The sequence below is a fragment of the Gymnoscopelus braueri genome (assembly GCF_963280865.1).
Source record: "Gymnoscopelus braueri genome assembly, chromosome: 5".
In the NCBI taxonomy this organism is placed as follows: Eukaryota; Metazoa; Chordata; class Actinopteri; order Myctophiformes; family Myctophidae; genus Gymnoscopelus; species Gymnoscopelus braueri.
The window spans coordinates 50,891,873-50,918,308 of NC_137606.1; the positions used below are offsets into that span (position 1 = coordinate 50,891,873).

The window sequence follows — 26,436 nt, forward strand, 5'->3', positions numbered from 1 at the left end:
CCTTTTGCTATTATTTTAATGTTGTTTCATGCTTTTGCTTTTCTTTTTTTGCTTTATTGTTAAATTAGTTGTAACTGTAATTGTATTCTTGCTCTGTAAAGCACTTTGAGCTGCATTTCATGTCATGAAAGGTGCTATGCAAATAAAGTTTATTATTGTTATTATTATTATTATTATTATTATTATTATTATTATTTATGTTTACTACATGAAAGTAAAGGTTTCAATGAATGTGTTTACAGACTTACAGAAAGACGTGACGGCACTGAAGACGGAAACTTCAGGTGAACTCTTAAAAAACCACACAAATGGTTGAACAGTCCAGTAATTACTTCAAAGTTAAATGTTCTCCTTGTCATTGAAATTGAGCTCCAACCAGTGGTGTAAAGTACATTACTTAAGTACAATTTTGAGGTATTTTTTTTTACTTTACTGGAGTATTTCCAATTTTCTGTACTTTTACTTCTACTCCACTATACTGTACATCTCAAAGGCAAATATTGTAGGCCTACTTTTACTCCACTATAATTATTTGAATACTTTAGTTACTAGTTACTTTGTAAATTTTGATTATTATTAAACATACAGTAACCACTTCAGCCCTGTATATTATTTCGGCCATTTGAAAATAGCCGATCTACAAGCTCACAATGCGTCGCTTTGCGACGCATTGTGAGCTTGTAGATCGGCTATTTTCAATAGATCTTGAAAACTTTTACTTTTGGTACTTTAAGTAGATTTTGATGCCAATACTTTTGTACTTTTACTCAAGTAAATTTTGAATAACAGACCTTTACTTGAGTATATCTGTATTGCAGTATTGATACTTTTACTTAAGTAAAGCATTTGAGTATTTTTTCCACCACTGTGTGAAATAAAGAGTTTCATATTGTGGTTGCTGTGTTCACAGAGAGAAAGGTGGCTTTCTCTGCTGGACTGACAGACCAGGGACCAGTGGGACCCTTCGACTATGAAACCACTCTGGTTTTCAAAGACGTTCTGACCAACATCGGCCAGGCCTACGACCCAGATACAGGTACTGTATACTGACCCTTTCTCATCTTCTACACACACTATCAATGTGCACACCTCTCTGAAGCATTAAACTTCTCTTCGTCGACTAAAACTATGACGAAAAATGGTCGTCGACTACCTTTTTTAACTGACGAAAACTAAATAAAAACTAAGCTATGATGACTAAATATATTGACAATTTCGTCAACTAGACTAAAATGTCAGGGAGGCCGGGACTAGTGGAGAAGAGATCCAGTCGAACTAAAAAGAAAAACTAAATCAACTGTAGATTTAGTTGACTATAATCTTATGATATTTAGTCGACTAAAACTAGACACAAACTGAAACATTTCAGATGACTAAAATATGACTAAAACTAAATGGAATTTGATTCAAAAGACTATGACTAAAACTAAATCAAAATTTGCTGTCAAAATCAACACTGCTCTGAAAAAGCCATGCGAGATATATTTGTCTTTTAAGGAGTAGTTCACCCCAATAATGACTTATTTTATATTGATTACACACTCCATGAAGCCTTGAATTCATGGATATTAGCTTTTGTCGCATTCCTGAGACAATAATGGCTGGCACTCAATTGACCTGCATTTGAGACTCCTACCGGAGACTCCTTGTGTGGGTCGCGACCCACACATGGGTCCCGACCCACTGTTTGAGAACCGCTGCAATCCTACATATAATTTGACAAAGCTCTGTGAGGTAAGTATAGGGTGGTGGTGAGCCCAAAATTGTTCTGCCCGATTTCCCCCAACAGTCAGCTGTTTATTCGCGTTTTTATGTAAAAAGAATGTCGCCATGGTTACGGCTGCCCAGCTGTGGCATGGCCCCGCGAGCTATGGGATGAATGGCTCCCGGGTTGCCAGATCATGTGCGCATATCCCCCCACGGATGCGTCGCCCGGGTATGGACTAGTAATGACAATAACGTGGGTTTGTGTTCTGCTCTCGATTTTGCAGGAGTGTTCACGGCTCCGGCCAGAGGACTGTACTACTTCACGTTCACCGCTTTCGACGTCCGCGACCACGAGCGCGTGGCCGTCAGACTGTACCACAACGGCGCCAGCATCCTGTGGAACAGCGTGGGCATGGACGAGACCAACGTGTTCATATCCAACGCGTTGGCGGTGGAGCTACAGGAGGGCGACGCGGTCTACATGACTCTGCCCGAAGACACCGGGGTCTGGGACAACAGCGATAAACACACCACGTTCACTGGTTTCCTGCTGTATCCCATGTGAGCGGATCAAACCCGTGTTAGCCCCATTAAAGGGATAGTTCACCCCCAAAATGTTTTTTTCTTTCTTTATCTATTAGTCACCCCATGGAGACTTGAATTCATGGATATCTTTTTATTTTTGTCACATTCCTAAGCCAATAATTTGATGACCAGCAGTGGTTCCGGTAGGAGACACAAAGGAGACTCTTTGTGTCTCCTACCGGAACCGCTGCCGGTCATCAAATTATTGGGGGTGAACTATCCCTTTAAGACCGAGAAAGCATCTGTGTCATTTTCTTTGGCTATTCAAAAATAGCAGATATACAGGCTCATAGTGCGGCACGGAGTGCCATGCTATGAGCGAAAAATCGTGAACAATTTTCATGTCAAGGATACAAATGTTCGCTTAAAAAATATATATATATTCAAAGATTTGCTAGTTTTTAAGATTTTCCAAAAATGGCAGCTATACAAGCTCTGTGGTTACACAGTAGCCTGGTACCCCCCCCCCCCCCCCTCCGGAAATCTCATTTGTATTTGATTTCACTCCTGAAATCAAATACAGTGTTGCTTCTCAGACATTTTCAGTTTATAATGAACAAACTGATTCCAAAAACTGATATGAACTGTACTTGTATCAAATCTCTTTGCCAAAAATAGCTGATACCAGCTCACAACGTGTCACAACGCGACGTGTTGTGAGCTTGCAGATTGGCTAATTTTGGCTAATGTTCCCCCCAGAGTATGTCTGTTGGCCTGGGGTTCAAGTGGTTAATATAATATAATGCACAGAATATATACAGTTTCATCTTGTTCCAGGCTTACCTTATTTTTTTTGGAAACAGTCAGTAGGTAGATCATAGGTAGTTGGCAACCCTAGTTACAGTGCACCCATGAGGCAAAGGAATCTGGTAGTTCTACTTCTACTCGATTCAGACTTACATTTTTCTAGCAATTACAATATTACAGCCATCTGTCCAATCAGGAATATGGCTGTATCCCTGTCATCTTAGATCAGGAGACAAACGTTTACTCAAGGTCCCCATGCAGGACAAGGCTGGTGACAGAAGGCAATAGGCAGTGTTGTAAAGTACATTTACTCAAATACTGTACTTAAGTACAATTTTGAGGTATTTTTTTACTTTACTGGAGTAATTGAGTACTTTTACTTCTACTCCACTATACATCTCAGAGGCAAATATTTTACTCCACTACAATTATTTGAAAACTTTTGTGGAATAAACTTCCATTGGAATTTAGACATGCTACCTCAGTGTCCTTTTTAAAAAAATCTCTTTTATTTAATGGCTTTATAGGAAGAATGGATAGTAGATTTTCTTTGGCTTTCACTCTTCTTTTTCTTCATTCTTCATTTTCTTTTATTGTCCATTTTATGTCTTTATTTCTTTCATTGAATTGCTTTGTTTGTTTTCATGTCTGAGACGCACATTGTAAACCTGTTTTTTTAAAAGTGCTATACAAATAAAGGTTATTATTAGATTTTCATGTCATGGTCCCATTACCCATACATTGAACACGTCTCTGGCTGTGGGCCCCCCATCTGAAAAGAACGTCCATAAAGCGAATATTTGGTTGTTAAAGGAGTAGTTTGCCCCAAAAATTACTTATTTTCTATCAATTACACACCCGATGAAGCCTTGAATTCATGGAGATTTTTTAGTTTTTGTCGCATTCCTGAGCCAATATTTTGATGACCGGGTCATCGGTCAGTATGGAGACTCAGTAGGAGATTCTGTGAGTCTCATCTCCATGAATGGGGTGTGTAATTGATAGAAAACATTAAAGTAATTTTTTGGGTGAAATACTCCTTTAAAAAATGTCAACGTCATTCAGAGGCACCTCTTGTCTACTCAAAATGTAATACATAAGCGACAGTAAATCATCAGCGAAAGTAATCATTAAAATTACTATATTAAATTAAAAACAATTCCAACATTCTTCAAAAGTATTTAATAAATAAAATGAAAACAATTGAATAATTTCCATACATAAGTAAACAAATAATTTAAGAAGTAGGCTTGTGAAAATAGCAGATCTACAACGCGGTGCGAAGTCGCAATACATTTTCTTTTCTGAAAATGTATTTACAAAAAAGCTAAGAACCTACTGTACAATAGTACAACAATTGATTAAAATAGTTTTGTATGGTTTCATATAAGTATAGTTTTATTTGTGTTGCTCACACACTAGCAACCACAGATTGTGCAAGAGTTAGTAAAACTGTTATTTTGTGAAATCCACAAGTTAAACCTAAAAGTATATTTTAGGCCCCAATGTGCCTTGTTATGTGAAGTCCACAACATTGTCACATATTTCGTGTAGGGTCACCAATTTCACCGTAACAGTACCACTGGTCACATATTTCGTGTGGGTCACCAACTTCACCGTAACAGTACCACTGGTCACATATTTCGTGCAGGTCACCAATCTCACCGTAACATCCGGGTCAGGCTGGGGGAGCGCGTCATGCATGAGTGTATGACGTCATGACGTTGCGTTTGTTTACCGTCTGAGCGAGGAGGGAGGGAGGGGGCGCTAGAGAGCTGCAGCAGTAATAATAACGCACAACAAGACCAACACGTTATCATCAAAGCATCGGCACCACAGCTCTGTTCCCCATTCGGTTCGGTTCGGTTCGCTGTTGGGTCCACCGATATATCGTTCCCTGCTGTGTGTTGTTTATAGCTTCCTGGCTACAACAGCTAACCCTGCTAGCATAACAACACTACACCACCGATCACTCTAGACTAGGGAACGAGTTGCTCTGCAAGCTGCTGATCCGGTCTGCGTTCTTACACCGGATACGGAAACGTTTCTACCATGTATTGTGTAGGTGTCATTAACCGAATACAGTAGGCGGGGCTTTAGACCGGATCACACTGGTTGGTTGACAATAGGAACCAGGCTTCCCACAGGTGCTGCGGAAAGCCTGGTGAAGCGAGGTGACTGATCACTGATCAACACAACACACTGAAGAGGAAGAGGAACAACAACACAGGAATTCAGTCCATTGTTTACTGCAGATAATAACTCTTATTTACGGATGTCTTGACGGTCAAAGTGACACGTTTTTACTGTCGAGGCAAGTGTAGGTATTATTATTATTAAATGTGTGTTCATAGGTTATTTCAGAGCAGACTTATTGACACATCGCACACAGACGGTGGTTTGCTGCTATGAAAGGAGGATTGACTTTATTGTCCCTCTGATCACAGGATCTGCATCAGGTCAGTGTTCATACATTATTATTACCACGTTATAACAACAATACTTGTGTTGTTGTGGCACGTCTGATCTGTCTGTCTACCTGTGTGTCTGTCTGTCTGTGTACCTGTCTGTCTGTGTACCTGCCTGCCTGTGTGTGTGTGTGTGTGTGTGTGTGTGTGTGTGTGTGTGTGTGTGTGTGTGTGTCTGTCTGTCTACGTGTCTGTGTGTGTGTGTGTGTGTGTGTGTGTGTGTGTGTGTGTGTGTGTGTGTGTGTGTGTGTGTGTGTGTGTGTGTGTGTGTGTGTGTGCCTGACAGACAGACAGACAGGCTGTGGCTGTCTGTCTGTATACCTGTCTGTCTGTCTGACTGCCTGTCTGCTCTACACATACCTACCTACCTATCTGCCTGTCTGTCTGTCTGTCTACCTGTATGTATACCCACCTGTCTGTCTACCTAACTGTCTGTCTGTCTGTCTATCTGTCTGTCTGTATACCCACCTGTCTGTCTGTCTGTCTACCTGTCTGTATACCCACCTGTCTGTCTGCCTGCCTGCCTGCTGGCCCAGCCAAGCAGCTGTTGTTGAATGGTTTATAATGTATCAGTAAACAACAACCTTCACATAAAGCTGTGATAAGTCATTATTTATTTATTGTGTTGTTACAATAAATACACTCTTTAAATAGCTCTATATTCTCCTGGTAGTAGTATTATCATTGCTATAGGGCATAGCAGTGGCGGCCATTTTCTGGTTCCACTCAAAAATAGTCAATGCATTTTTCCCAAAGAGATTTCCAAAGATATTTATATCAATTATTTTAAGCCTAGAATCAAGCCATCCAGGATCCTGGTGAATCATGACCATAAAACATTTTATTGTGTGAAAAACATTTTTTGATTATTTAATTATATGATATGCTATATTTAATAAATACCCTTTGTTATGCTGTTTAAAATAAAAAAAATAATAATCACATCATTAAATGTTTTATGATTCTAGGCTTAAAATAATTGATATAAATATTTTTGGAAATGGGAAAAATGATTTTTTTTTTTGAGTGGAACCATAAAATGGCCGCCACTGCTATGCCCTATAGAGCACCGAAGTCTGACGTAATTTACACATCCTTTGTTTGTCTACCTGGTTCGCGGTTTTCCACCCCCATTCTGAATCCCATAGACGTATTTAATATCGCGTCAAATAAGAACTGTGTTTGACTCTTATGGATATGAAGCATCAACTGACGGTGAGAAAACGCTAATGTTACTTCCGTTGAATTAGTTAAATTTTCGCCAGAAACAGACTGTATCAAATATAAGTGACTATCATAAACGATACAGAACCTCCTCCCTGACAATATCGCTGAGACAGTTTGTTTATTTTTGGACCACAATTCTTATATGAGACGATTCTATGATGACCCAATGTTATTCTCCATACGGAAATTACTTTACGAACCTGGGGATGAACGAGTGACGTCAGGACTTCGGTGGTCTATTAGAGCAGTAGCCAGGCTAGTGGGTCTCAAACCTTTTCATGTCAAGGACCCCCAAAAATGTCCCATTGTCTCACTGTGATACCAGTTCATAACATATAACATTTTAATTCTAAAAAAAAAAGGACCCACCATGTATTTGACCACGGACCCCCATCTGCAAATGATTTTGTGCCAGGGACTCCCATAAGAAATTTGTCTAAATAATCATTATTTTTTCTTTTTAGTTTTGGACTTGTAGATCAGCAATTTCTGAATAGCACCCACTTTGAGAACCAGTGGTATAGAGTGTTTGTTCAGTAACAGGAGTCTCTCCCTGTCTCTCTCCCAGCTCTTTAGTAAACAGAAAAGGCATTTTCAGGTCAGGGATTGGGATAGCCATTTCATCCAATCAGGATAGAGTCCGATCCTCCTCGTACAGGATACAGATTAAAGGGATAGCTCACCCCCAAAACAAACATTTCGGTAGGCAGTGGTTCCGGTAGGAGACACAAAGGAGACTCTTTGTGTCTCCTACCGGAACCGCTGCCGGTTCAATGTATTGGCTTAGGAATGAGACAAAAACAAAGAAATATCCATGAATTCAAGTCTCCATGGGGTGACTAATCTATAGAAAAAAAAGTCATTTTGGGGGTGAAAGTCCAAGTGTAATTGGAAGTAGGGCTGCACGATTCTTGCTCAAATGTGAATCACGATTTTCCTCCATAAGAATTGAGATCACGATTCTCACACGATTCTCACACAATTCTCTTGTAAATATAAAAATATTAAGCAAAAAAATATATATATATATATTTTTTTATTTTTTTTTAATTGAAAAAAAAATCGTCATAATTCAAAATCGAGATCGCATAGGTGTCTGAATCGAGATCACGATCTTTTTTCGATTAATCGTGCAGCACTAATTGGAAGTGATGACACACAGAAAGGAGCAGACAACGATTAGAACTGGAACACTGTAAAACTGAAGCTGATAAAGGGGGTTCTCGCTCCTGTTTGGATGAAATTGGCAACCCGCCTGAAAATGAGAGAATGGGGAGACCCCTGTTACTAAACAAACACTCTGTAAATGGGGTCCAGGGACCCTCAGGGTTCCTTGGGGGGGTCCTTGGAGAAAAAAAAGGCTGAAAACCACTGCTCTATAGCAGTGATTACTGTTAGAATATAATATATTCTATAGCTCTAATTCTATATATTATATAGCTTTAACTTTTTCCAGAATCAGAATCAGATTTATTGTCACATCACTGGTTTACAGGTGGTTAACCCATTAAGACCGGGAACGCATCTGTGTGTCATTTTTAGATTTCTTTGGCTATTCAAAAAATAGCAGATATACAAGCTCATAGCGCGGCACTCTGTGCCGCGCTATGAGCTTGTATATATTTTTTGTATATATTTTTTGGGGGGGAAATCGTGAACATTTGTGCAAATCTTTGAATATATATATATTTTTAAAGCGAATCTTTGCCTCTGGGGATTCTACAAATATCTTCTAAATCCTAACATTTTTTTTTTTTTAAGTATGTTGCTATAATCAGTGCTATAATCAACGTTTTCATGTCAAGGACCACTCAAAATTATATGTATTCGGCCGCAGAACCCCATCTCAAAATATGTTGTTCCAGGGACCCCCCCAGAAGGAAAGATTTGAGTTTAAAAATATACATATATTCAAAGATTTGCTCAAATTCTCACGATTAAAAAAAAATTGTAGATCTACAAGCTCATAGCGCGGCACCGAGTGCCGCGCTATGAGCTTGTAGATCTGCAATTTTGAATAGCCCAAAGTATTAAAAAAAAGTTAACGTGGTTTACACAGATGCATTCCCGGTCTTAATGGGTTAAAACAGTGGATGAAAAACGGTAGACGGAGAGCAGGGAGAAAACCATAATAATCAAACAATAAATAAGCATGTCAACATGACAACATAGAGCACTGAAGTCTGACGTCATTTACGCATCCTAAAATGATGCCAATGTATTTGGCTGCGGACCCCTATCTTTTTTATTTGCAAAGAAAATTCGAGATTAAAAAAAGCAGATCTACAAGCTCATAGCGCGGCACAAAGTGATGCGCTATGTGCTTGTAGATCTGCTTTTTTGGAAAAATCTCGAAAATGTTGGTATACAGTATGGATAAAGTGGTTAAAACGAGTGTGACGCGACATTAACACATTTTGTTGGGGACCCCCCTGGTATCCCCCCAAGCCAAGGACCCCTGGGGTGGGGGGGGGGGGGGACCTCCACTTTGAGAACCAATAAATTAACGGGCACCTTTTTCAATATTCTGTTTTTAACAGCCCTGGTGTGAGAGACATGGGTTTGAGGAGGGTCTGCTGCTGGAAGTCTCGACACAAGAAGAAGCCCACCACCACCACCGGCATCATCTCCCCCGTCCCGCGGTGGGGGGGATGGGGACGGACGGGAGGGACTCGAACCGGCGGGGTCTTTGCGCTAACCCTGCTGCTGTGGGCGTGTCTCATCGGCGGCGGCTCCGGGACCAAGGAGGTCGTTCAGAAGGACGCCGAGTTCGACGTCTTGTACAACGACACGGTCACCAACGACAACCAGACCATCTACGCCTTCAACCACACCGTCTCCAGGAATAAAGTAAAGTCACATATCCTAGTGGTTCCCAAACTGGGGGTCCCCCAAATTATTTTCGGGGGTCCCCACTCCCCAGATGATTAGCTTAACCCATTAAGACCTGGAACGCATCTGTGTCACTTTAGATTTCTCTGGCTATTCAAAAATAGCAGATCTACAAGCTCATAGCGCGGCACCGAGTGCCGCGCTACGAGCTTGCAGATCTGCTATTTTTGAAAAATCGTGAAAAATATTTTTTTATATTTTTTTCCCAAAAATTGTTAGGATTTTGAATTTTTTAGAAGCGGCCTCAGGTCTTAATGGGTTAAAGGACGACTTCACCCACTTTCAACCTATCTTCAATATAATTGGTCCTCACTAATGCTCTTTATAATATGGTACCATTTTTGTCCACTCTGTCAGTGTCTCAGAGGAAGGCTGTGGACAGTTCAGAAACCTGCCTACCAGTGACATCATCGATTGGGAATCGAAGCTAGTAGAAACAGCCGACTTTCTGTTCCTGGAAAGTTAGCATGCTTTAATGGAAGCCATCGTTCTCGCGTTGATACGAATCTAAATACAACATTTGAAAATGTGTTTGGGAAAAAAAAAATCTGCCTAACGATGATGTCACTGGTAGGCGGGTTTCTAAAGTTTCCACAGCCATCCTATGAGACACAGGCCGAGTAGATTTGATTATTTACCATTTTATCATGAACATTAATTTATGACCAATTATATGAAGATTGAAAATGGGTGAAGTCGTCCTTTAATGTGCAATTTTTTTTTCTCACTCGACAGTAAACAAACCAACATACAGTATAAGTACAGTTAAGACCTTTTTAATACCTAAAAAAAAATAAAACTATGAATAAGACCGTTACCATGTCAAAAGAAACCAATACTATAAATATGGTTCCGTTTGGAGACACAAAGAGTCTCCTTTGTGAGGACCCCCTAGGGGTCCCAAACCCCTGCTGAAGACCTCTGCATTAGACCAGGCTAATTTAGAGTAATGTCAAGTTTTGTGCAACATAATTGTCTTTGGTGAAACTGCTTTTAATGTGTTTGCGTCCTCATCTTGGTGTGAGCTACAGAGTCATATCAAACTAGACTCTCTTATCAGTATGGATTACTGTAAAAACAGGATACATTTGTCCACTGTCTGCACACGTCCTGTTATTGAACTAATCTGTACTGTTATGTTTTTAAATAGATTGTTATGTGGCTGTTTATTTTTATGTGAAAGTTTTTTTTTGAGCTGATGTCTTGGCCAGGACTCCCTTGTAAAATAGATTTGGAGTCTCAATGGGATGGGACTACCTCTGGTAAAATAAAGGTGTGAAAATAATTATAATAATTTCTATGACTGCTTGATTTCCAGGCAGAGGGGGGTGTCTGTGGATGTGCTATCTCAGGGCAAACGAAAACTAAATAAAAACTAAATACAAAAATAAGCTATGATGACTAAAGACTAAATATATTGACAATTTTGTCAACAAATAAAAACTAGACTAAAATGTTAGTGAGGGACTAGTGGAGAAGAGATCCAGTAGAAATAAAAGACAAGTCATTTTATGTTTAGTTGCGCTCTGAAAATAGCAGATCTACAAGCTAACAACGCGTCACGCTGCGACGCGTTGTTAGCTTGTAGATCTGCTGTTTTCAGCATGCAACCAAGTGCAAAATCGGCCATTACAACGCCATCAAGTCCCCGGCAAAATACATTTTAGTCGACTAAATCAACTGCAGATTTAGTCCACTATAATCTTAGGATATTTAGTCGACGAAAACTAGACAAAAACTAAGACATTTCAGATGATAAAATATGACAAAAACTTGATGGAATTTGATTCAAAAGACTATGACTAAAACTGAATCAACATTTGCTGTCAAATTTGCTGGGGGTGGGTGTGTCTGTGGATGTGCTCTCTCAGGGCATGGAGAGCCCCATCCTGTTTATATTTGTACATGTATCTCTGGTTGGTTTGGTCCACAGACAGAGGGGGTGCGTGTGTCTGTGGACGTGCTCTCTCAGGGCCTGGAGAGCCCCATCCTGTTCGTGGTGAGACAGAAGCAGGCCGTGCTGTCCTTCCAGGTTCCTCTCATCCTCAGAGGCCTGTGAGTATTATCTCTCGACTCTTACCATCCTAACATAGAATTTATTGTTTTTGTAAAACCCTGAGGAAGACTTATCCTGTGTCGAACCGTTTAGGCCAGACTGCACCAATGCAACTAGTCGCAACTCCTTTGCAACAAAATTTCTCATGTTATTTTAACAGGCTTAAAAACATGGAAACAGGAAAAGAGACAATGCGAGAGATTTACAAGCCAACTATTAGGAGGATAGGTTCAAAATGCAACAATTACATTGTTGAACCGTTGCTTTGAAAACAATCTTGTAAATAACTGCGTGTTCTAACTTGATTCTGTAGTAGACTACTCCTATTTTGTTGCTATTTTGATGCTGCAGCGGTTCCTTTGAACATTGTCTCTCAACAAAATAAATGTGTCTGTGACCGCATTGTTCAATAAAAGCATAGCCTACCCTATAATGTATTCACGTGCTGCTTGAGCAGTGCTGTGTCCAGTTATGCTATTGTCAAACATTTTAGTACTTTCACTTTTGGTACTTTAAGTGCATTTTGATGCCAATACTTTTGTACTTTTACTCGAGTAACATTTTGAACACAGGCCTTTTACTTGTAACAGAGTATTTTCATATTGTGGTATTGCTACTTTTACTTAAGTAAAACATTTTAGTACTTTTCCCACCACAGTTGTAGCATGAGGCGGCTTGATGTCCGACCACGTCCCCTGGACATGACGCTAGTATGTCGGCAGGGACTATACCCACAGTGTAGCTCTCACCTGGTGGTGAATAAACAAGACCAAAAAGGTCCTTGTATGGTTGGTTTTGGGTTCTCTGGTGTCAGACCTTCAGTGCTCTTTTACACCTGGCGTTGCCGGGTGGACAAACCCCTTCCCAGCACGAGATCTACAAGGCTGGTGAAATCTGGCATCACCAAACATACAGTGAGAAAAAATCACCTTCATTCAGTACATTTACTCAAGTACTGTACTTATTTACAGTATTTTACTTTACTGTCGTACTTCCAATTTTCAGTACTTTTACTTGATCTCAGAGGCAAATATTGTACTTTTTACTCCACTACAATTATTTGAAAACTTTAGTTACTAGTTACTTTGTATATTTTGATTATTATTTCAAAACCCACATTAACCACTTCAGCCCTATATACATTTCAGCCATTTGACGCATTGTGAGCTTGTAGATCGGCTATTTTCAAAAGATTTTTATTTGAAAACCTGTGAATTGGGACATTCTGCAGAATAAGAACTTTCTACTGTTGATACTTTAAGTACGTTTTGATGCCAATACTTACTCAGGACAAGTGCTTTTACTCAATAAATGTAGAATTCCGGACTTTTACTTGTAACCGAGTATTTCTACATTGCAGTATTGATACTTTTACTTAAGTAAAACATTTTAGTACTTTTTCCACCACTGGCAGACATAAAGAATGCGTCTCTGCCGTATGACGGTGTCGCTTGTTGAAAATAATATAAATCAGGCTTCAGTGATGGAACCGTTCAGATCTGAATCACATTTCAAACCAACCTGTGAATGTGGTTCAAATCTCACTCACAAAAATCACTTTCCATGTGTTTTTCTTCTCGCTGTTCAGACTTCTGATTCCATTCTGGATAGACCAACAATGTGATTTGGGACTGTCATGACGTGTACGTTACACTAAAGCAGGGGTGATGCAACTTTGATGATGTAGAGGGCCACTATATATTTCCACACTCATCGTGGAGTCTCATGATACTCAAACGTGCACTGAATGTCGCGAACGAGCTATCGTTCATGCAGAACGAGATGATGCTGGTTGCTTACTTCTTCCACAGACGCCAGGTTCTGTACAAATACATTGGACATAAAAAATACAATAGAATTGTAATACTAGTCTTTAAGCTACTAATATAGACTGAAGTAATTGAAGCGGGTCATGTTTGCATGTTTGGAATTGTAAACAGCTGAAATTAATAATATATCAGTATTCTGATATTAACCTGCGGGCCGCATTAAGTGAAGGTGTGGGCCGCATGTGGCCCCCGGGCCGCCAGTTGCCCATGTATGCACTAAAGGCTAAAGACAGCCAGCCTTGACCTAGCAAGCATCTAGAAACATGTCACTATCTGCTCAGACCGCTTACTCAATGTCCTCTGGTTGTTGTGGAGGTTCTGATATGAATGGACGAGAAGAGACTCATTCCATTTGGCTCCCTGACAACCTCCACTTAAATAACTAGTTGTTTATTTGCCTAAAACCTCTTGAGTTGTCACTCGGTACTATGCTATAAGTGTGTGTGTGTGTGTGTGTGTGTGTGTGTGTGTGTGTGTGTGTGTGTGTGTGTGTGTGTGTGTGTGTGTGTGTGTGTGCGTGTGCGCGTGCGCATCCTTCCTGCCTCAGGTCACATGACCTCAGCCTTGAAGCCACAGAGTAAACACAGCTGCACTGAAAAGGGTCTTGTAAGGTGATGAGGCAAGGCCACTTCATGTGTATGACACATTTCAACAACCAGGCAATTCAGTGTGTTTTACACAATACAATAAGCATTATAAAAGCACATTTGAATTCAGTAAAAAGGAAGAGGGAAAAAATAAGTTAATAGGAAACACCTATTCATGTCAAGGACCAATCAAAATGATATGCATTTGGTCGCGGACCCCATCTCAAAATATGTTGTTCCAGGGACCCCCAAAAACAAAGATTTGAGTTTTGTTCGCTTTAAAAAACATATTATATTCAAAGATTTGCACACATGTTCATGGTTTTTCAAAAATAGCAGATCTACAAGCTCATAGATAGAGCAAGAAAAAGAGCAAGAAACACAATATAAAAAGGACATTTGTATACAGTAACAACAATATAGAAGTAAATCTAAAAATCGACCGAAAGGCCATAGCTGGATGGGTAGAGAGCCAGCCTGGGAAGCGGAAAGGAAAGGTCCCGGTTCGATTCCCGGCCCCTGCAATGTGTCAGGGTGTCCCTGAACTAAAGTATACTTAAAGTACCAAAAGTAAAACTACTCATTGTCCACACATGTTCAAAATGTGTGAAACAATCTTCAGAAAATAGCAGATCTACAAGCTCATTTGTCAGCTTGTAGATCTGCTATTTTCAAATGGCCGAAATGTATATAGGGGCTGAAAGTGGTTAATGTATGTTTTGTAATAATAATCCAAATCTACAAAGTAACTAGTAACTAAAGTTTTCAAATAATCGTAGTGGAGTAAAAAGTACTGCCTCTGAGAGGTAAAAGTATTGAAATTTTTAAATACTCCGGTAAAGTAAGAATTCTTCAAATTTGTACTTAAGTACTTGAGTACATGTACTTACTGTAGTTACTTTACACCACTGATGTGGAGCATAGAAAACAGAGCGCTGCTTGTGATTCCAGGAACAGAAAGCAGACCCTGTCCATGCATGTGAATGAACTGCAATGAACCCTCATAACTTACTTACTTTATATTGCTCATGATTAGCTGTTGTTGTCTGTGGCGTATTATTACACAAGACCAACACAGATACAGTATGATTCACTGTTACATCAATCCATTAATTAGGGCTGTGAATCGTCTGCTATCTCACGATTCCATTCCATTCCGATTCTTGGGGTCACGATTGTTTTTTTCAAAACAAATGATTCTCGATTCAAAAACGTTTTTTTTCCCGATTCAAAATAAAAAAAGTTTTAATTCAAAACGATTCTCGATTCAAAAACTAGGTTTTCCCCGATTCAGCCCAGAACTTTGCCACTTCTCAAAAATGTCATTATACAAAAATACTAAAAAAATATATATAAAAAATAAAATAAAATCGATTTTTTCCTGCAGCCCTATTATTAATACTGTAACATGGCTTGTGTTTTTAACACACTAGGGCAGAAACTTTGTATCTCCATTATTTCCATAACTGCATTTTTGTAAATGAATGTCCTAGTACTTCCTATCATACAAGTTTCACACAAAAGTATCGATCGTGACACGTTGTGAGCTTGTAGATCGGCAAAAGTAACTGTTTTAATTTGGACATGGTTTCGGACGAAGTTTCCACTAGGGCTGGTAAATTAATATTCGATATTCGAATATTCCTCCAATATGGGGAAAACATTTATATTCGAATATAAAAATGTATATGCGCTAATGTTTTTAATGTTTATTTGACAGGGGCAATACAAAAAAACATTGTATCGAGTTATAAAAACAAACACAATATATTTTTTTATTGGATCCGAGCACTTGATACATTGTTTTTTGTATTGTCCCTGTCAAAAGAAAAGAAAAATAAATAAAAATAATCGAATATATTCAAATATTAGCACATTTTTAACTAATTCTCTGCCAATGACATCTTTTGACAGCTCTAAATCGAGTGCCCACACCACCAATGACGTATTTTGACAGCTCTAAAAAAGAACCAGGAGATAACGCGATCCGAAGATTTACTGCTCCATTCACTTCCTGGTTAAAGTAATTGGGAAATATTCGGAATCTCGGCTCCTGTGTTTTACTATGTATTTTTGGCGAAACATGCTATTTTCAATGGCGTATAACAAGCGAACGGGAGGTCGCAATGACATTTTCGCATTTTTTTTTCACGGAAGCACAGTAAAACCCTCCATAATTAGCAACCATCAGGGAATCGATCATACTGGAGATAAATATTCTGTGACTACTTAAAAAGGTAAGAAAATTGCTGTCAGTCTGGGCTTTTTGGGCCATTTAGTGAATGAGTTAAGACCAATATTCAAATGTCATTTCTGAGGAACAGCCCTAGTTTCCACGCGACCAGGACGATAACATGATTTCCTAATGAGTTTGAAGTTCAGCAGTTTATCAGCCATCTGCGGTATCTCCCACACTGTGCTTGTGAGCTATCTGTCATCATACTGGACTTTCTACAGGTTTCAGGTTAGGTGGCTACACTAACACTGTTGCCATGTCAAAAAATAGCAGATCTACAAGCTCATAGCGCGGCACTCGGTGCCGCGCTATGAGCTTGTAGATCTGCTATTTTTTTTTTTAATCATGAAAATTTGTGCAAATCTTTGAATATGTATTTTTTTACGCTAACATTTGTAACTCAAATCTTTGCTCCAGGGGGGTTCCCTGGAACTAAATATTTTGATATGGGGGTCCGCGGCCAAATGAATATAATTTTGGGGGTCCTTGACATGAAAATGTTTTATTTAGAAGAAGATTTAGAAGACATTTGTTGAATCCCCAGAAGTAGCGAAGAAAAAAAACACATATATTCAAAGATTTGCATACATTTTCACGATTTTTCAAAAAAAAATCTACACGCTCGGAGCTTGTAGATCTGCTATTTTTGAATAGCCCAAAGTATAACATAATGGTTATAGCAAAAAAAACAAAAATCACACAGTATGCGTTCCCGGATTGAATGTGTTAAGGTCAAGTAAAGTAAAGTGTGCTTGTGTAACAGTGGAGCTATCTATCCTCATTCTGGACTTTTTACAGTCTCAGGTCAGGTGGCTACAGTAACAGTGTTGCCATATCTGCCTATTATAAGCGAATATGGGCTTGATCTTCTGTAAAGTTGTTTGTAAATATTGGTAGTTGCGGGTTGCATTTAATTTTTTGGGCTTGTTTCTAAAGTAAAGTGTAGTTGTTTATTTGGGCTTGTTTCTAAAGTGTAGTTGCTTATTTTGGGCTTGTTTCTAAATGTTGTGTCAACCAGTGTTTCTCAAAACACTTTCATGTCAAGGACATCTGAAAATGTTTTTGTGCCAAGGGAGTGGGACCCCTATTCAATATTAGTGTTGTTAACCCATTTTGGGCAGGAACCCCTTTTTGTAACTTTGGTCTTGTTTTCATAGATGTGGTTGCTTGCTTTTTCTCTCGCAAAATCTGGCAACACTGGCTACAGTAACAGTGTGTCATCTCTATCTGTGGACCTTTGACTTCCACTTCCACAGTGGAGTTTACTCTTCAACGTGAGGAACCGGTGCTCCTGTAAATGAGCTACTTCACTCACTATGACAGGAAGAACAAACATTCCAAGGCACTCTTCACATTGTGCAAAAGGAACAAAAAGGCCAATTCATCTTTGAACTATTGCGAACTTGCAGAACATTTGCATAAATTAAATATTTTGAGATGGGGGTCCGCGGCCAAATACATATCATTTTGGGGGCCCTTGACATGAAAAGGTTTGAGCACCACTGATTATAGCAACATAAGTTTTTTCAAAACGCTGTGTTAGGATTTAGAAGACATTTGTAGAATCCCCCAGAAGCAAAGATTTGCGCCATGAGCTTGTAGATCTGCTATTTTTGAATAGCCAGAGTATAAGATAATGGTTCAAGTGGTTACAATCTAAAATGACAGATGCTTCCCCGGTCTTAGGGTTATGTCAGGTTGTTTGCTGTTCTGAAATAGTCAGGCTCAAAAAATCTACTCCACTAATAGAGGTGTAATCGTGGTACTAATATTCATCCCTGATCTTAATGGTCAACACTACATTTTATTGTAGTTCCTACTGTCTCACTTACGATGCTGTGAGGCCAGTTCATGATATAGCCTACTTGCAGTTGAACCTCAATTTGCAATTTACAATGTAGGTATTTTGCAGACGCTCTTAATCCAGAGTGATTTACAGTAAGCAAGGTAAGCACGAGGTTACCTAGGTAACCTGTCTTTGCTGTACTCTTGTTTCTTCAGATAGACAACCTGTCTTTGCTGTACTCTTGTTTCTTCAGGTAGACAACCTGTCTTTGCTGTACTCTTGTTTCTTCAGATAGACAACCTGTCTTTGCTGTACTCTTGTTTCTTCAGATAGACAACCTGTCTTTGCTGTACTCTTGTTTCTTCAGGTAGACAACCTGTCTTTGCTGTACTCTTGTTTCTTCAGGTAGACAACCTGTCTTTGCTGTACTCTTGTTTCTTCAGATAGACAACCTGTCTTTGCTGTACTCTTGTTTCTTCAGATAGACAACCTGAACAGCGTGTTTTAATGCAGTGGTTCTCAAACCTTTTCATGTCAAGGACCCCCAAAATTATATGTATTTGGTCGCGGACCCCCATGTCAAAATGTTTTGTTCCAGGGACCCCCCAAAAGCAAAGATTTGAGTTACAAATGTTCGCTTTAAAAAATATTATATTCAAAGATTTGCACAAATGTTCACAATTTTTCAAAAATAGCAGATCTACAAGCTCATAGCGCAGCACTCGGTGCCGCACTATGAGCTTGTAGATCTGCTATTTCTGAATAGCCAAAGTATAAAAGGTTAAAGTGGTTAAACCTATTGTGATGCTATGTTAACACATTTTGCTGGGGACCCTGTGGAACTCCCCCAAGGAACCCTGGGTGTCCCCAGACCCCACTTTGAGAACCAACGTTCTAATGAATTTGATCTGTCAGATCCTTGTTGTTTACGTTTTACTTTTCCCTGAGGGGAAGCGATGTTTCTGCATTAAAATGACCCCGCAGTGTGCTGCACTTAGGGCTTAAGTGCCTTGCCCAGGGACACTTAGGGTCTAATAGACAACTAGTACATTAAGTGGAGGTCAAGTGAGTGTCGTGTTGGCCTTGTCAAAGAGCCAAATGGAAGCAGTTTCTGACTTCTATGGTTTCCTCTCATCCATTCATAACCATTCATATCAGACTGTTCAGACCTCCATAACAACCAGAGGACAAGCTGTAAGGAAGCTGTGTGGGCAGATAGTGACATGTTTCTACATGATACTGTACACAGTAGGTCAAGGCTGGGCAGCCATGTCTTCAGTGCTATGTTAACTCTTTGACTGCCAGAGTATTTTCATAATGTACTCACCCAGTGCCAGCGATTTTCGTGTTTTATAACCTTTTCAACCGGTCACAGAATTGTTATATCCATTATAATCGTTTGTCTGGCCGTGTTTATATACACACACGACAGATCGACCAGCCCTCAAAGAGTTACGTTTTTTCTCTCTCTCTCTCCGTTCTCTCTCTCTACCCCTCCCAACCAGGCTCCAAACGTCATATCCGGCGGCTATGATCGTATCCCCCCCCCCCTCCGCAGGCCATCTTAGCTTAGCTTATGATCGGGTTTCAAATCGTTGGTAAACACAACGACGATAACTGTTCGTCGTCCAGAGAAAAGAAAATGTAACCGGAGCCCTCCATTCGTTTTTTATACCCTATTTTGGCCTAAAAATCACATTTTTCAAGATAAAACCGAGAACCGGAAACGGAACCCGCTAATTATGCATCCGGGTGAGTGGGAAGTGAGTGCAAAGGGAACCTGATGGTGGAAGTTACATAGAACAGCGCGATTGCCGATTAAACAATGAAAAAGCTAATCGACGCGCGTTCGAGTTTTCGAGATTAAGTAGCAATTGACTCGAAAACGCGTCGATGGCGTTCAAAGAGTTAAAAGGAAGCTAATAAGCCAAACATGCCTCAATACATTATAATTGTCCTCTATAACAAATAACTGATTACCTGTATGATTTTCATTGATTCACAATCTCTCTCTTGTCTCTCACTCCTCTGTCCCGTCCAGCTACCAGAGGAAGTACCCGTACGCCCACGTGGCTCGCACCCTGTGCCAGCCTCCGTCCCATGCCCTCTCTGAGACGTCCTTCTTCTACATAGACGTGTCCACGCTGTCCACCCTGGGGACGCACTACCAGCTGAGGGTCAGCCGCGTGGACCTGTTCACTCTGCAGTGAGGAGCGCACGTACACATACACACACATACACACACACACACACACACACACACACACACGCGCGCGCACACGCACACGCACACGCACACGCACACGCACACGTACACGTACACGTACACACACACACACACACACACACACACACACACACACACACAGGCCTGTCACAGTTATTGCATAATCGCCTAATCGCAATTATTTGAGATAATCGCATTTTTGTTTTTGCATAATCGTCATATTCATTTCCATGTTGAAAAATGACAGATTTACAAGCTGCTGTAGATTGGTTATTTCCACTAATATTCATGTTTAAAGTTCAAGTGTAAAGTTATTAACACATCCACTGCCAAGGGCTAATCTCATAATGTACTCACCAGTGCCAAGGTGTTTTTGTTGTTTTTTTGTTTTTTTCATGTCGCCATAGATCTTGTTAAAATCCTTAAGATTGAGCGCTACACGGTCTGTTTACATCCGCGCGATCTCCCTGTATCTCCCAGTGAAAACCACGTGTCAAACGGGGCATCCATGTTTGAGTTAGAGCGGATTACGTTAAACAGTGAAATGCGAGGAGAAAAAACTACAGGAAGAGAATTGAGTTTCAGTTTCGTCTGTAGAATGGGAGCGGGCGTGCTCGTCAAAACCGGATCCCAAATAATTCTATTTCCTGTCATCAAACCGGAAACGGAAGTGGATCAAAAAAATTCCGAAAGTGCACCCGGACCGCGCATGCGCGAAAAGACCGCAGCCCGTAGGGCTACGGTCTCGGCGCTTAACAGTTGGATTTAACGGCCCGTAGGACTACGGTCTTGGCAGTTAATGTGTTAATAGAGTACCAAAGTCTGACGTAATTTACTCATCCTACCTGGATTTCCCCCCCCGTTCTGAATTCCCATAGACGTGTTTAATATCGTGTCAAATAAGAACTGGGTTCCAAAAATAAACAAATGACCCCGGCGGTTTGACTCCTGAAGGCCAGTCCACACCAGTGTTGATTTCGTCGACTAAAACGATGACGAAAAATGCCTGTCGACTACCTTTTTTCACTGACGAAAACTAAATAAAACCAGAATAAAAACTAAGCTATGGGGATTAAAACTAAGACTAAAATATACTGACAATTTCATCAACAGATAAAAACTAGACTAAAATGTTTGGGAGGGACGAGTGGAGAAGAGTAAAACTAAAGACAAGTCATCATGGGTGTGCGTGGGTGTCACAAACCGAAAATATCAGATCTACAAGCTTGTAGGTCTGATATTTTCGTCATGCAGCTAAGTGAAAATCTGCCAATTCGATGGCACCACGGCCTGTCAAAAATACATTTGAGTCCACTAAATCAACTGTAATTTAGTCGACTAAAATCTTATGATATGTAGTCAACTAAAACTAGACTAACAGTAAAACATTTCGGATGACTGAAATATGACTAAAACTAAACACAATTTTATTCAAAATACTATGACTAAAGCTAAATTAAATGTCAAAATCAACACTGGTCCACACCAATGCAACTCCTTGCAACTGCCATTGGGGATAATGGTTGCAAGGATTTGCATTTGTGTGGACTGGCCTTTCGAATCGTCTCATATAAGAATGTGGTCCAAAAATAAACAAACTCTCCCGGCGATATTGTCAGGGAGGTGGCGATTTTCAGTCACTCATATTTGATACAGTCTGTTTTTTTGGGAAAATGTAATTCATTCGGCGTCGGTAACGTTAGCGTTTTCTCACCGTAGAGTTGATGCTTCATATCCATAAGAGTCAAACCGCCGTGCTCATTTAGTTTATTTTTGGAACACTGTTCTTATATGATGGATATTAAACACGTCTATGGGAATTCAGAATGGAGGGCGAAATAAAAACGAGACCCAGGTAGGAGGATGCGTAAATTACGTCAGACTTCGGTGCTCTATTTATTTTGATTATTGGTCATTTACTTCTGTGTATGTTTCAGTAATTTGTCATACATCGGCACGCTGTGCAGTTTCAGTTTACAAACCCTACCGGGCAAAACAGGAATGTCATCGTGATCATGTTTTATTTATACAGTATGTTCCATTAATGTTCAATGCCATTCTGTCTTTATCGGAATACAGGACGGGCAAGAAATTCAGCTTCACCGCTTCGCCCTCCCAGCCACAGGTATTTACCTAGATGACACTAACTGTGTGTGTGTGTGTGTGTGTGTGTGTGTGTGTGTGTGTGTGTGTGTGTGTGTGTGTGTGTGTGTGCGTGTGCGTGTGCGTGCGCATCTTCGTGTGTGCGTTATCTTAAAGCCTGTGTGTTATCTTAAAGGGTGTTTGTGTGGAAGAGGAGATAAGCAACATTTACTTCCCTTCCACAAGGAGGTCTAAAGGTCAGGGCCACCTCTGATTGTGATTAGACACATGTCAGAGGGAGAGAGAGGGAGACAGACAGAGAAGAGGGAGAGAAAGAGAGAGTGATGGAGAGACACTAAAACACTTTTTGAGTTGGTAAATGAGGTGCAGGGTCGCTTTATGATGCAATGCAATTGATTCTGGTCCAGATGTGGAGTGTTAATCCGGGAACGCATCGGTGTTATTTTAGATTTCTTTGGGCTATTCAAAAATAGCAGATCTGAGTGCGAGTGCAGCACTATGAGCTTGTAGATCTGCTATTTTTGAAAAATCATGAACATTTTTGCAGATGTGGGTCCGCAGCCAAATACATATAATTTTGATAACTGATTATAGCAGTTTTATCAAAAAAAGAACTGTTAGGATTTAGAAGACATTTGTAGAATCCCCCAGAAGCAAAGATTTGAGTAAAAAACATATATATTCAAAGATTTGCACACATTTTCACGATTTAAAAAAACAAAAAAAGTAGATCTACAAGCTCGTAGCGCGGCACTCGGGGCCACGCTACGAGCTTGCTGTACATATATATATGACACAATTATCACATAATTCACCTCACATCATTTGACAATAATCGCAATTATTTCTTATTACAGCTAAGCTATTTGTGCTAATAACGCATAGCTTAGCTGAGCCAATGTAAACATGGATTGTGTTAATAATGTGGTGTTATTATTGTGTATCTTTACAGCGGAGGTGTATGTGATGTGGGGATGGCCAAAGTATAAAATAATGGTTATAGCAAAAAATAAAATGACACAGTATGTGCGTTCCCGGATTGAGTGGGTAAATTGCAGTAGTCCTGCCCTCCCTCCCTGTGGATTGAAATGGTTTCTAAACATCTGTGACGTTTCACAGTAGGGTAAGGTAGCGCTACTCAACCCGCGGCCCCAACGCAGCGTCTTTTTTTTTTTTTTTAAGCACAGGATAAAAATATGCATTTCCGTTCAAATATATGTGTTGCAATTTTTTTTTTTTTAAACAAACAGACAGACATACATACAGGTGCGTCAATTGTTACAGGTATAATGCATAGTTTTCTATGCATTTCGTTTTTTTTTGGGGGGTTTGACCCCCAATTTCTTCCGGCCGCACGGCATCGCTGCGGATAGGTGTCCATTAATTCAATCTCTGGGAGTTGGCAACCCTAACCTTGCCATACCTTAGCTTTTGCTGAACTGATGCCACTGGACATACACACAAAGTAAACGGGTACACTTTCAATATGATGTCAAAAAGTACATTTTCTTATAACAATAACAATGTGTAGTGTGTGTTACAAAATCCAAAATAGGACCGTCATTTTTAGCTGGCGGCCACTTGGACTTTTGGTATTTTGCTGAGTGGCCCCTGAGCCATCTTAAGTTGAGTAGCCCTGAGGTAGACTCTTCAGTTTGCATTGACATCCTTGTTGTGTCAACGTTTAATCCCTGCTTTACAAAGCAAAGAGAGGAGAAGCCTCTCTATATACTGTACAGTACATTAATTTGAGAGCTGTTATATATATATATTTGTTTATGTAGTTGTATTTCTAGTGGGATCTTACGGTTCTGTTCTGAGTGTGCTCCCACTTTTACCTCCCAGGATGACCTCCTTTTCTGGTTATTAGTGTGGTTGCCCTAACAGGGCAACCAGACTATAGTAATCCTCACACTTTATTATTATTCTTTTTATTATTAATGGAGATAAACAATAGTTTAGATCGTCTCTCCTCCCACAGTTTATTTTTCCCAATTTAGTGCCATATGTCAAAATGACCGGCCTCACCGGGAATCGTGTGCTTGTATAAGGCTAAGAGATTGGTTGCATAGTTTTATTGATATTGATTTATTAGTGCATTAAATTTCCCCATCCACTTTAATGGAAAAGTGCAAAAACTCAAATTCAAGTATTTTTTTCTCAGAAACCGTAAGAGCTAGAGTTACCAGATTTGGAGGGGAGGTTCCTAATTTAGTCCGAAATTATTGATAAAATAATTACACTAATCGGCCACATGGTGGCGCTATAACAGCCCCCTTTACGTTTTGGCCTATAACTCTTGAACCGTAGGTCGTAAAATCAAAATTCCTTTTTCCCTAGATTCCTTGGGTCATGACGCATCTCCCCATATAGGCCACGCCCATTTGCGTCAGGATAGATTTTCCGCCATTTTGAATTTTCTTCAAAACACACTTTTAGCTCCTCCTCCCATATATTTTGTCCAAATTTAACAAAAATTGGTACACATGATCTCTGGACCCATGCGATAAACATATCCAAACGGCATTTTGATAGTCCTTACCGTTCGTCCGTAATTGGCTTCCGAAGTTAGTGGGAGGGGCCCGTTTTATCAAAAATGCCAAAAATCACAAACAAAACGTCCAATCGATCGATAATCACATGTCGAGGGTGGTTTACTAAAGAAATCTCCAAAATAATTTCCACTTTGATCCATAGGGGGCGCCACAAATGCTCAGAATGTAACCGTTTGATGCAAAAACCTTATTTTGGGGGGATCAATCCTCTCAAAATGAAACGCAAGTGATCTAAGGAGTTACGTGACAATGTAATTGGCACAGCCTCCGACGGTATTCCTCCCAGCGTATTCCTCGAGTCCCGGCGACAGCGACCCGCGACTAGCGTCGGTGCAACCACACTCTGCAATTTCCCAGAATTGCGACCCGTCTAGTTTTAATGTGATGCACTGAGATCTGACACCCTCTACTGGTAGGATGTTGTAATTCCAAGCAAGACTCACAGCAGTCTTCCTTTCTCTGATTCCTCTCCTCTCCTCTCCTCTCCTCTCCTCTCCTCTCCTCTCCTCTCCTCTCCTCTCCCCTCCCCTCCCCTCCCCTCCCCTCCCCTCCCCTCCCCTCTCCTCTCCTCTCCTCTCCTCTCCTCTCCTCTCCTCTCTCAGTACTTTAAGTATGTATTCCCAGACGGGGTGGACACTGTGATCGTGAAGGTCAGCTCTGAGATGACCTTCCCGTGCTCCGTCATGTCCATCCAGGATATCCAGGTACACACAAACCAGCGTTGATTTTGACAACACATTTTAGTCATATTTTAGTATCATATTTAAATATCATAAATATAATGTATGTTGGCGGTGCCTTGATGGCGTCGTAATGGTCGATTTTACACTTGATTGCATGCTGAAAATAACAGATCTGCAAGCTCACAACGCGTTGCACCTGCGACACGTTGTGAGCTTGTAGGTCTACTATTTTCAGAGCCGAACACCCCCCGAGCGCAACCAAACATAAAATGACTTGTCTTTTATGTTTGGTTCGTATAGTTTAGTTTTTATTTTTTGACAAGATTTGTCAATATATTTAGTCTTAGTTTTAGCCATCGCAGCTTTATTTTTGTTTAGTTTTCGTCAGTGAAGGTAGTCGACGAACATTTTTCGTCATAGTTTTAGTCAACTAAATCAACACTGACACAGACCCACCGTACCCCCACAAACCAAACTATAACCCAGGGTTTCTCAAAGTGGGTGCCGTATATCCCTAGGGTTATTCCGACGAATACTTTGATTATATTTGGAATTGATCAATATCACTTCAGTTTTTAACCACTTAGACCCTCTACTTAATTAAACAGACCTTATTCGCACCGTTCTTGGTGTGTTCTTTTTCAAACTACACCAAATCTCTTCGTCAAAAAATAGCAGATCTATGAGCTCACAACGCATCACAACGTTGTAGATCGGCTATTTTTGGTCAATGTTCCCCCCAGAATAG

At 40.2% G+C, this 26,436-nt stretch overlaps 1 protein-coding gene across 4 annotated transcripts in view; it reads left to right on the plus strand.

Moving 5' to 3' along the window:
- The first annotated feature begins 4,808 nt into the window (after window positions 1–4,808).
- The window catches only part of sidt2 (SID1 transmembrane family, member 2), a 59,788-nt gene continuing 38,160 nt past the window's right edge, over window positions 4,809–26,436 (plus strand). For all 4 annotated transcript variants that reach the window (XR_013933210.1, XR_013933211.1, XR_013933212.1 and 1 more), the window contains exons 1-6: window positions 4,809–5,498; window positions 9,275–9,584; window positions 11,560–11,681; window positions 20,162–20,326; window positions 22,427–22,472; window positions 25,608–25,709. Coding sequence is in view for 1 of the 4 variants with exons in the window: in XM_080428991.1 (XP_080285117.1) it covers window positions 9,291–9,584; window positions 11,560–11,681; window positions 20,162–20,326; window positions 22,427–22,472; window positions 25,608–25,709 (729 nt within the window). In the remaining 3 variants the exon portion in view is untranslated. The remainder of the gene's footprint in view (window positions 5,499–9,274; window positions 9,585–11,559; window positions 11,682–20,161; window positions 20,327–22,426; window positions 22,473–25,607; window positions 25,710–26,436) is intronic.